Source organism: Podarcis liolepis, assembly GCF_965112155.1.
Source record: "Podarcis liolepis genome assembly, chromosome: 13".
NCBI classification, from domain to species: Eukaryota; Metazoa; Chordata; class Lepidosauria; order Squamata; family Lacertidae; genus Podarcis; species Podarcis liolepis.
The window spans coordinates 54,180,854-54,193,280 of record NC_139573.1 but is presented as its reverse complement, the minus strand read 5'-3'; the positions used below and the strand labels follow the sequence as shown (position 1 = coordinate 54,193,280).

General features: G+C 45.1%; 1 protein-coding gene across 18 annotated transcripts in view; it reads left to right on the top strand.

Moving 5' to 3' along the window:
- The window catches only part of GRB10 (growth factor receptor bound protein 10), a 99,352-nt gene that overhangs the window by 58,078 nt on the left and 28,847 nt on the right, over window positions 1–12,427 (top strand). For all 18 annotated transcript variants that reach the window (XM_083473187.1, XM_083473177.1, XM_083473190.1 and 15 more), the window contains one exon: window positions 10,046–10,202. In XM_083473187.1, the coding sequence (XP_083329313.1) occupies window positions 10,046–10,202 (157 nt within the window). The remainder of the gene's footprint in view (window positions 1–10,045; window positions 10,203–12,427) is intronic.

Below are 12,427 nucleotides of genomic sequence, written 5' to 3'. Positions count from 1 at the left end.
GTCCACACAGCATGAAATTGTGGCTCCATTTTGTGTCCAAATGCCACTCTTACTACCAAGGCCATTTCTGGTGATCCCATCAGATTGCTTTTTGAAGACCCCTTTGCTTGTTACCGATTTCCTACACGGAAGTCGCTTTCATGCGGGAAACAGCATGGTTTTTACATGAAGTTGGTAATGTGCTTTGCAGCTGGGAGTAAATATATATACCCAGGAACCTGCAGTTGGCTTTGGCTTCCGAGCAAACATGCACACAGCATATGAGTAGGGTCACTGTGCCCTGTGATGAATGTATTGAAAATGTACTGTTCCTTGGAGAGAAAAATAATAATGGCGGAAAGCAGTTCTAATTTATCTTTTCTAATGGTACAATATTGAAGATACGAGTACAGTGGTACCTCTGGAAACGCACACCTCCAGTTGCGTATCCTTCAGGATGCGAACGCGGCAAACATGGAAGTATTTTTCTGGGTTTCATCCCACGCACATGCACAGAAGTGCTCTACCATGCCGCGTGAATGTGTAGAAGCACTCCACCACCCTGCGCACATGCGCAGAAGCAGTCCCTCCGGTTGCGGAAACCTCAGGATCCAACCGGAGCTCCGGGATGGATCCTGTCCGCAGCCGGAGGTACCATTGTACAAAGTTATTTAGCTGCCTTAGTCCTTCTCTACGAGTTCACAACCATTTTAAAAATCTCCAATTTGAAAGCCATATAATATGAATTTGATTTCACCCAAACGTTCCCTTATTTGGCGTATGGATCTTTTTTTTCTTCTGGTTTCCAATCCAGTTAGCAAATCACCCTATATAGTCCCATTTTTGTTAAAATGGAAGAAATAGTACAGGAGATGGGACTGATGGGCACAGTTTGGTTTCTCCCAAAGTTAGAAAAATACTGTTGGGACTCTTCCTCCAGTTTTCTAACCTTTGTGTCAATGACAACGACAACAGCAACCACCCCCACAGACCCCAATACAACCCCCGCTGCCGGGGGAAGAGGCCTCACCCCACCCCCAGCTGGCAGCCCATTGTCTTGCCGAGATGGGGGTAGAGTGACGGCCACCCTGTAGCCAGGTGAGTGTCACCTGGCCAGGTAACCCCGCACGGTGTCGCAAACCCTGCCCACCTCTTGGGAGGGGTGAGTGGACAGAGTCACAGAATGTGTTTGGGGGGATTCCACAGAGCATTTCTCTAGTTTTTTTCTTCCCTTACCTGGTTGATAGTACCATTCAGCAATTCAAACCAGACAGTTTGCCCGACAATAGCTCTCAAATCAGGAAACGACAACCCTCCTTCATTTTAGTTGGTTTGAATTATTTTGGCTTTTATTACTGAATTTTTAATATTCCATATAAAGTTATTATTAATCACTGCCAAATCACCAGCTTAGGCTCTGTAAAGTTTATTTTCAGAAGAATACACATTTTAACCACAGATATTCTACTTGCAAAATATAACTTGGAAATAATAACTTTTTATTTTCCATTCTAAAGCTCTAATTGATGTTATTAACTCATTAGTAATCTACTTGTTTATACCTTTTAGTTTTCTTTCTGGATTAAAATGATGGTCCCACAATCAAAATGTGTTTAAAATACTGGCTATAAACTTATTGTCTGACTAAAGAAAGTAAGTTTTTCCTAAACCATTGTGTTAACTGAAAAACTCATTGTTTTATGCATTGACAGCTAATGAAAGTAATGTGAAATAATTAACTGTCTGGGTGCTCTGTCTTCACAGAGTATGTTTCTTAAAATAGAACTTCAGTTTAGTTGCAAGAGTAACATTTAATTATTTAAACTCAACTATCCAAATAAAAACAGAGCCTGTTAGAGCTGTGCAATATGTATATAAGAGCAGCTCTTTAGGGTGGGTCCTGTAAAAAGTGATCTGTATGCACAAGAAATCTAGCTCTTGAAGAATGTGTAAGCTGCTGGAAAGCTTGATCTGCAGCTTGAGGGATCGTTTTGTGGCAGCAGACAAAGCTGTGAATGTGAACCTCCTAAAACAAAGCTCTTCTCTGTTGTGGAATTTGCAGGGCTGGAAAGGAAGCCAGCTGAGGGCAGCCTGAAAAGCTGGTAGACATTGTAGAAGGAGACCCGAGTAAGGTCAGGCAGGACAACAACTGGGGTGGTCAAATATTTGATGCGCCGGGAAAGAGCAGGACTCACTGGTAATTGGACTGACATGGCTCCATGGAGAGTTTTTCGTAGTGATGTAATGTTGGTGCTCTCTGTGCTGGGTGGGAGGCAGCAGGCAGCTTCCTTTGAGGTGAGTGAAATGGAGAAAGGTCCCTCATGTAATGGAGGGGTTTTTTTATATAATAGTTTAGCACAACAAAGAGTTTGGTGAAGAATTCGAGTCATGAAGCTTGGGTGGAGTGGAAAAGCTGCTTCCTGTACCTTCCAAGCAGGGATGGCTAATCCATGCCCTTCCAGGTGGTGTTGGGTTTCCACTGCCATTACCTTGGCTGGTGGAACTTAGGAACCCCATAACATCTGCAGGGCCGGGGATTACCCATCCGACATACAGAAACACATAGCCTATATTTGAGATTCCTGCTTTCTGAGCTCAGGGCCTTTACTCCTGCCCTCAAAATTTGAGGGTGGCGGCAGCGATGAATGGTAAAGTGGGACAGACAGCTACACAATTTGTCCACAAAATGTGTCAATAACAAATAATAATAATAATAATAATAATAATAATAATAATAATAATACTACAGTGGTGCCTCACAAGACGAAAAGAATCCGTTCTGTGATTCTCTTCGTCTAGCGGTTTTTTCGTCTTGCGAAGCAAGCCCATTGACGGATTAGCGGATTAGCGCTATTATCGGCTTTTAGCGGCTTATCTGCTGATCGGATCAGCTGATAAGCGGCTTAGCGGCTTAGAAAAAGGGGGGGAAGGGGAAAAAACAGCAGGAACTCGCAAGACATTGTCGTCTTGCGAAGCAAGCCCATAGGAAATTCGTTTTGCGAAGCACCTCCAAAACGGAAAACTCTTTCGTCTAGCGAGTTTTCCGTCTTGCAAGGCATTCATCTTGCGGGGCACCACTGTAATAATAATAATAAATAAGCTATTTATACCCTGCCCATCTGGCTGGGTTTCCCCAGCCACACTGGGCAGCTCCCAGCAGAATATTAAAAACATGGTCAAACATTAAAACATTCCCTAAACAGGACTGCCTTCAGATGTCTTCTAAAAGTAAGATAGTTGTTTATTTCCTTGACATCTGATGGGAGGGCATTCCACAGGGTGGGCGCCACTACTGAGAAGGCCCCCTGTCTGGTTCCCTCTAACCTCACTTCTCACAGGGAGGGAACTGCCAGAAGGCCCTCGGTGCTGGACCTCAGTGTCCGGGCTGAACGATGGGGGTGAAGACGCTCCTTCAGGTATACTGGGCCGAAGATAAATCTTGTTTCCACAGTAGGCAGCTATGATACCATAAACTAAGTTTGATTTTCTCTTATGAATGAATTTATTATTTCGGTCACAGACCAGTTCCAGCTCACATATAGTACCAAGAAAGTCATAAAACACGATAGGGATACATTTGCGCTTGTCTCTTATGGGTATAAACTAAAATCTAACCCGTAATGTAAGCTGTAATTTCTAGTTGTGTGCAAATACTTTGGATGCAAAATTTCCAGCAGTTAGATGTAGGTGCCTGCTGTGCCAAAGGATATTAGTTGAAAGCATCTCGTGTGAGTCAATGAAGGTTCCAGCTGTAAAAATAGAAAAGGTCTTGCAATTGCTCTTTATACACCTCTGGAAAATGTGCAGATAGTTGTTTCACGTACCAAACGCTCCTCAAAGCTGTTTGTGCTAATGTTTGTGCCCTTGTTCCTTGGATCAACTCTTGTAAAGCAATTCTCCGTTCCAGTCTGCTGAATACAAAGCCGACCAGGGCTTCCTTTGTTTCATGTTTGTTTGTTTGTTTGTTTGTTTGACTTATTAGTCGCTTGTCACCCAAGTGACTTACAGCTGTACACAGACTACCATAAGCGAAGAAAAAAAGGGAAAGCAAAACAAACACAACCCACCCTCCATATAAATAATAACAAATAATATTATACTCAGATAATAAATAATACTTCCACCCACTAATTAGCAAACAAAAAAAAATAACCTCCCCCCTTTTAACCTCCCCAACCCACCCAAAAGTCTGGTATCAGGCCAGCTGTTGCAAATCTGCAGAGGGCTGGTGGATCCCATGTCCTCCTCCAGGGATGGTCTGGATTCCCTCCTCCTTTGGGGGTGGGAAGGGGGTCAGTAGCAAGGAAAGGAGAAAGATGGCAGCAAACGTTTTACCTGCTTTGCCGTTGACCAAGCTACTGGACATCTCCTGCTGCCGGTGGTGTCACTGGCAGTTGTAACTGTTCTGAAATAGTCAAACCTTGGTTTTTGAACGTCTCGGCTGCTGAACGTCTCGGAAGCCGAACACAGAAAACCCGGAAGTGAATGCTTCTGTTTTTTGAACGCACCTTGGAAGTCGAATGGCTTCTGAGGCGCGTTTCTCCATTTTTCTCGATGGAACTTGCTGACAGCCCTTTGATCCTTGTTTTTCAAACGTTTCGGAAGTCAAAACAGACATCCGGAACAGATTATGTTCAAAAACTGAGTTTCCACTGTACTTCAAGTAGAAGATGAAGCTTGCATGCCTGTTATGTTCACGTGAGCACAAATTGCATGTTGAGCCAGTCTGGTGAAGTGGGCAGAGTGTTGAGGTCTGGGTTCAACTTGGCATGAAACTCATTGGTTGCCATTGGCTGTTACTGTCATTTTTAAGTTCCAGCTCCTGCCAACCTAGCAGTTCGAAAACACGTCAAAGTGCAAGTAGATAAATAGGTACTGCTCCGGCGCTGCTCTGGTTTTGCCAGAAAGCGGCTTAGTCATGCTGGCCACATGACCTGGAAGCTGTACGCCGGCTCCCTCGGCCAATAAAGCAAGATGAGCGCCGCAATCCCAGAGTCGGCCACGACTGGACCTAACGGTCAGGGTTCCCTTTACCTTTTACAGTTCATGTGAGCTAACTGCAGCAGTTGAAGGACAAGCAACCACTGGAAATTGGGGACCTAAAAAGTGAGTTGTTACTGAGATCTCTTCTTCTGGACCTGTTGTCTCTTGGCACTTCGCTGCCCCTTAACTTGATCACCTTGCTCCCCAGAAGGTGTATTGGTTATGAGCAGCAGCTGGCATAATCTTCTGGGTACAGGGCTTTTTCTGATCCTCCTTATCATGGGAATTGGGGTTGCTTGTGTGTAAACCTCCAGCCGTTCCCAACTGTTTGGGGTGGTTGCGTCTTTCCCCGGCTGAGCAGCCTTTCTGCGCTGCTGCTCAATCGCTGGCAGAATCCATCAGTGGGTGTCTCCTAAATTTCCTCCAGCATAAGAATTCCTTAACAGACAACCTTCGCCTCGCCTCTCTGCGCAGAAGCCTTCTGCGCAGAGTGGGCGTGCCAAGCGGTGGTCCTCCACTCTCCTCACTGACTTCACTGGAAGAGTCTCGGAGCCTCTCCTCCGAAGTGCTCTCTGCCTCTCTCTTCTTCCTGGTGTCACCTGGACTTCCTTCCCCAGAGGACGTCCTCTCTCTTCCCTTACTCGTTCCCTCTCCTGCAGAACCTGGGAGCCTAGCCTCTCCACTCTGCTCCGATGTCAGTTCCCTGACACTCCTGGTTGCCCTTTTCTGAACAGTTTCCTTCTCCCAAATGTCCCTTTTGAGGTGACGTGACCAGAACGGTACTGCAAGTGCTGTCTTGGCATAGATTTGCATAATGGCCTTGCGATTCCAGCACCAAGCCTGGACATGATATCGGGCTTGCCATTTTTTATAATCCATTAAAGTGGGCACCTCAGCATGGATGAATTTATTAAGTAGGTGAGTATTCACAACTTTGTAAATTAACACTGGTGACATGAAACCATTGTACTAAATGTCATTTTAAGTCTCTCTTCAAAATAATAAAATAGCAAATTCCTACCCTGCCAACGGAGCAGTGTTATCGGGTCCTTTTTGTGTGCCGGAGTACTGAATGTTCAGCCAATCTGGTGCTCTGATTGGCTGAACATTCTCACCCTTAATGTTGAATAGAGGGTGCCTCGTGCGGCTGATGTAACTTGGAAAACTTTTTGAGTCATTGTTAAAAGCAATTGGCTCCTGCACCTGTGTCTCGTGTATCGAGAGGTCCTTTAAATATGATTTCTGGAATAAATTTGTGATTAATTCTTCAACTCACTCCCCTTTCCCTTCCACTTGAAGCGTGTTCTTGAGAAAACTTCCTGCAATCAATGTTTATTCAAGATAAATTTGTTTTTTCTGAGGTTTTCTTAGCAGAGGCTTTTTGTTCCCGTCATCCACTGTGCCGTTAAGTCACAGTTTCAACTCTAGCAGAATTAAACTGAAATATATGTTGTTGTAGCTGTTGCTGCTGCTGTAGCCTCTAGCAAAACTAAACTGAAATTGTTGTTGTTGTTATAGGATTCCTTACTAGCCTGGAAAAACTTCTGTCTTGTTATTCTGCTGTTAACAGCAGTTTGTTCTGCGGGAAATGGCAGGTGAAGCTTTGTTGCAACACAACAAAATAAGAGTATCCCTTGCTGATACAGTGGTGCCTCGCAAGACGAAAAGAATCCATTCTGTGATTCTATTTGTCTTGCGAAGCAAGCCCATTGACGGATTAGCGGATTAGCGCTATTAGCGGCTTATCTGCTGATCGGATCAGCTGATAAGCGGATTAGCGGCTTAGAAAAAAGGGGGGGAGGGGAAAAAACCAGCAGGAACTCGCAAGACATTGTCGTCTTGCGAAGCAAGCCCATAGGAAATTCGTTTTGCGAAGCACCTCCAAAACGGAAAACTCTTCCATCTAGCGAGTTTTCCGTCTTGCGAGGCATTCGTCTTGCGGGGCACCACTGTACCTTCAGATGTAGCCACACTTAGACTTGACCTATAACAGCTACAACTGCACACTCAAACAGCTACAGAAGTTGGTTGAAAAGTTGGCAACCCTATTTTTTAAAGTTAGGTATTGCACATTGCCAATGCAGTCGCAGGCAGTGCTTTTGTGTTGAAAAAATCTGTTGTTTAGAAACAAGTCAAATTGAGAAAAAAGGCTTAAGTTGCCTTGGAACTTCTCACAGGTACAATATTTTTCGCTCTATGGGACGCACTGGACCATAGGACACACCGAACCATAGGAGGGGGAGAACGGGGGGGGGGAGTTCTCCCCCTCTCTGCTCAGCGCCCCTTCAGCGAAGCGGCAGGAGAAACGGAGCCTCTTCCATTTCTCCTCCCGCTTCGCTGAAGGGGCGCTGCGCAGAGAGGGAAAACTGTGCACCGACCCCTCTCGCTCTCCAGGCTTCAGGCGGCTATCCGCAAGCCTTCAGAGCGCGGCGGGAACTCCTGCAAAAATTGGCCCGGCGGGGGTGACGTGGCTGGGATTCAATCTCCCGCCCCTGAACCGGGTCAGCAAGAGGAAGGTGAGCGGACTTGTATGCCAAGGCCCCGTGCCCTGTAGTTCCTCACTGATTAATAAACACACCATGATAATTGATTAATAAATTAATTGATTAATAAACACACTACTGTACTGAGTAAAGTGGCACCTCTGGTTGCAAACGGGATCCGTTCTGGAGCCCCGTTCGCAACATGAGCAGAATGCAACCCGCATCTGCACGGGGGTCGCAATTCGCGGCTTCACGTGATGTCGTTTTGAGCGTCTGCGCATGCGCGAGCAGTGAAACCTAGAAGTAACCCTTTCCGGTACTTCCGGGTCGCCACGGAACGCAACCTGAAAAGATTTAACCTGAAGCAAACGTAACAAGAGGTATGACTGTATTTTGGATTATGGGCTAAAAGAGGCCACAACTTTATTGGTTACAGATGTGAGCGGTTTGGCTTAGGCACTGGGTGAAACCAGGCTATATCTTGACTCCCGGGGCCCATCTGCAGGGAGTCAAAATAAGGGTAAGCCACCAGAAGGGGGAGCCCTATGACTTACATCAAATAGAGGCAACCTGAGGGGTCCCCGTTGGGGTCGTGGCATGGCCCTAGCCCACACCCAGGTTTCGGACAGGATCCACACCCCCAGATCCCTTTAACAGGATACCCTTATCAAGGAGGGGCAGGTGAAGGTTACAACCTCCCCTCCTTTAAACAGAGGGGCCGGCCGGCTCAACCGTAGCGCAGACCTGGCCCTGTTCAGGTGATGTTCCCACCTGCTTTATTTGCTGCCTGTTTTACAAAAGCTCCTTGAGAGAGACTTTGCATGTACCTTCGCTATCCATGAAAATCTTTCAGTAAAAACGATAATAGCAAAAGCTCCTCGAGCCCTCAGAGGCCGGCGCTGGGCTTAAAGGGTGCAATGGGGGGAGGGGGGGAGACTGCAAGCGGGAGAGAAGGGGTCGCTGCAGCAGCAGCCGGCTTTGGGGAAGTCCAAGTGCTTTCTTCCTGCTAGCTGAGCTGTTGCAAATGATTCGGCAAAGGAACTGCCAGTCCACGGAGCAGGCTTGGTTTGGGCTTTAGAACGGCTCTTTTCTCCTTGTGAACTTTTGTAGTAACGGAAAGTGGCTTCTGGGTTCCTGCGTGATGTTCTGGCACCTCTTTTTTTAATGCATGTGGGTGGGCATAAAAGCAATATCTTTTTCTTTTTAAAAATTTTTCTGGGGAGCATAATTTGGAAGTCTATGGGTTGCGAGGGCCAGGATCACATCAGTCTCAGGAAGGGCTGGGATTGGTCTCTCCAGGGTGGTTTGATTCCGTACCTTAAAAGATGGTGCGTCACCCTTTGAATGACGCTCTGGGAAAGTTGCCTGCCTTCCTCCAGGAAAGGGTGCACATTTTGACGGAGGAACTCTGTGACCGACTCGGGTACAGTGATCTGCTGAAATTGCAAAGCAACCTGTTGGAGTGGCAACAGGTTGCAGGAGAGGTAAAGGGCAAAGTCTTTCCGAAAGAGATTACCTATATTTTAAATATGCCATCTTGTTCTTCTGACTACTGCCTTTTTCATGCTGTTGAGGTAAGATTATTTCTCTCTCCCACCATCTCATTACCTCATTCCATCCCCCCTCCCTAAAAAGAAATTATTTTGTTTTCCTGGGAACTAGAATGTGCCTCTTAAATGTTAGGTTAACACAGGGTTAAATCTTGGTGCTCTGCATTTGGGAAACATTTTTTTTGCAGAGTTAATGCTATTGAAGTAATATAAAGCTGTAATAAGGAATCGTCCGTCTAACTGTGAGGGTCATAGAGAACTTACTAACTATATTATTTCCTTATTAATACTTAGAGCCTATACAGTGTGTCTATATTTAGTTGCAAAAGAATACTGGAATCCGGGGAAGGGGGTTGAGGGAAGTGTGTGTGAATAATACTCATAATGAATCTTTTGATTTTAAACGCCCACGAGATAGCCATATTTTCAAAGGACAGATTTTCCGCTGAGTTTTACTGCACACTAATAGAAGGACCTATCCTGGACACTGTGAGATTAGCACCTCTCTCACCCCTCCGAGAAACCAAAACGAAACAAAATTGTTTCTGAAGCCCTGGTGTAGGATATATATTAATTTTTTAATTAGTACTACTATGATGTATTTTTGCTGGCGTAGTGCGTTATCTGACTGTGTCCCCTCTGTCCAACCTTCCTGGAGAAGACCAACAATATTGCAAAATAAATTGTGTTTCCGGAGCCTGGGAATTCAAGAAGCATCAAGTACAGATTGTGATTTTGTGGGAGCACAGAAGCACAGAATATGTGTTTTTTCTCTATCTAGTCGATATGGGTAGAGATGCACTTAAACGAACACACTGTTTGTGTGTCTGCATGTGCACACGAATAAGTTTCCAGTGTCCTTCAGAACTCCTTGCCTCTTCCCAGAGTAAAAATCTTTCAGATTATGCTTAGTTGGCAGAATTTGGGTTGCACCTTGGCACAGAACTTTACTACTGTAGTGCAGAATATGACCACGTAGAAGTCATCAGTTTCTTTTTAAAAATGTTTTTGATTGCTATTTTAAAGGCATATATATATTTTGTATTGCAGGATATAAAAGTCTTTACAGAAGACGGAACATGCAAAGTGGTTGAGATCCTAGCGGATATGACAGCCCGGGACCTCTGCCAGTTGCTCGTTTACAAAAGTCATTGTGTGGATGATAACAGCTGGACCCTAGTGGAACATCACCCTCTCCTAGGATTAGGTAGGGAAGGAAGTTATCTCAAAGTGTAATATCCAGCACAGAGCAATAAATCGACCCACTTTTTCCAGGTGATCTGCTTTAAATATTACGAATGGATTTCTGTCTGTTATAGGTGAACACTTGGTGCAACAATTAAGATGCAATATATTTGAGCTTGGGTTTATGTTGATTTTAATTTATCTGTAATAGAGGGTAACAAATACCTGGCAGATACTGACATTCACGTGTAAATTTTGAGGATCCCAGATAATTGAATATAGCTGGACTCCCAGAAGAGAATTTGATGTCCTAGACCATAGGAAGGCAAACTAAGGCCCACGGGCCGGATCAGGCCCAATTGCCTTCTGGATCCGGCCCGTGGACAGCCCGGGAATCGCTGCGTGGATTGCCAGCGCGCACGCTCTTTCCCTCTCCCTCACACGGTGGCAACAGTGGCGCCTTCTCCTCCCTCCCTCCTCCTGGCTTCTCTCTGACCTGCCTAGAGGAGAAAGGGGGCTGGGCTTTGTTGGTGCCAGCAGCAGCGCTTGAGCAGCCACCATTTTAAGCAGTCCCTCTCCGGAGCCCTTTCGCTCGCCCTTCATCGTCCCGCAGCCACTGGGGCTTGTGGTGCTCTTGCATCATTCCCTCCCCAAAATATAGCCTGGCCCCCCACTGAGGGACAGTGGACTGGCCTCCTGCTGAAAAAGTTTGCTTACCCCATCCTAGACAGCTCAGCCGATCCCCAGGCTTGGGTCTCAAGCACCCTGCCATGGCTGTCTACTTAAGAAAGCCCCACACAGGGAGAGATGCTTCCTTGGACTTTGTTTCAGGAAAGTGGAAATGGCAGCAGCACATCAGGCTTCAGCATGGAAGTTCTTGCATAAGCCTTGACACTCTCCCTTCCAGGCAGCAACTCTTGCTGGAATTAAGAAGCCATGGTTACAGTTGGTGCGGGAGAACTATGTGGAACTGGTTTAATGGTATATACCTGGAAACTGGACGCTGCCTCTCTGTCTCTCTCTTCCTGTATCCTTTCTTTCAGATTTGTTAGTGGTGTGTTGCGCAGTATAATCCTCTTCACTCCAAAAAGGTTCCTGAGTAATGTGCCCATGTAGTAAGGCATTAACAGCGAATTTCATTTTGCTGGATGTTGTTCAGAGGCAGTAAAAGAAGGCATGGTGTTGGTGGGAGTTAAGAGTGTCAACAATCTAAAAACATATTTTTAAATAACAAGAGTCCCTTTGATTAGAGATATTTTATGGGCGGCATTTATCTTATTTGTGAAGTCTTAAATGTCAATGTGATTTCACTTTAAAAAGTTAACTTTTTCTTGCAAAGTAGTACATTTTTGAAAGAGTCTTGTAGACTTGCCAAAGACATATGGAAGAAAACAAAAAAACATTTTGAACGAGGTTCTTCTTTTAACTGATTCTCACTTTAAAATTCTAGGTCCTCGTTTTATAGGGCCTTTCCCATCCAAGATTACCAAGGTGCTGTGTAAACAGAGGCTTTTGTCCTTTGTGTCCAATATCCTCCTTCTGCCAGAGTCTTTCAATGATGCCACAATTCAGTGTCTGTGACATCACAATAGCTTCCATGGTGACTAATTGTGCTGTCAAACTCTGCTGTGTGACATCGCTGAATGAATTCGGCAGCAGGCTGATGAGGAAATCAAAAGCTTCTGTTTACATACACAAATAACTTGGTAATTCACAATGATGGGAAAGGAACATTATGCTTATCAGTCAGTATTTTGCTTCAGCTGCATTCTGAATTTAGTTGAAATCCATTTTGTTGTAGATCCAGGATTTGCACACCATGTAAATGAGAGCGCTCTCTCTCTCCACTTTTCCCACAACATGTGCAATTTTATACACTTCTGATCATGTCCCTTTTTACTTGCCTTTTTTCTAAATCAAAGAGCCCAAAATGCTGCAGCCATTCCTCATGGGGTATTGCTCTGAGCCCTTGATGGTTTTGGTTGCCCCTTTCTGAACCTTTTCCAGCTCCACAACATCTTTTTTTAGATGAGGCAAGCAGAAAAGTATGGAGAATTCCAAATGGGAATACTCTCCAAATTTTATTGAACGAGGTGCAGCTCTTACGATCCTCCCTCTAGGAACCTGCACATTTGTTCGTTCACACTAAGCCTTGCTTTATCTTAGCATTGCATTTAAACTGGGACATTGATTCCTTTAGAATCAGAAGTACTAGGGCCCTGGGAAGTTCTGATGGCAATTATTTAG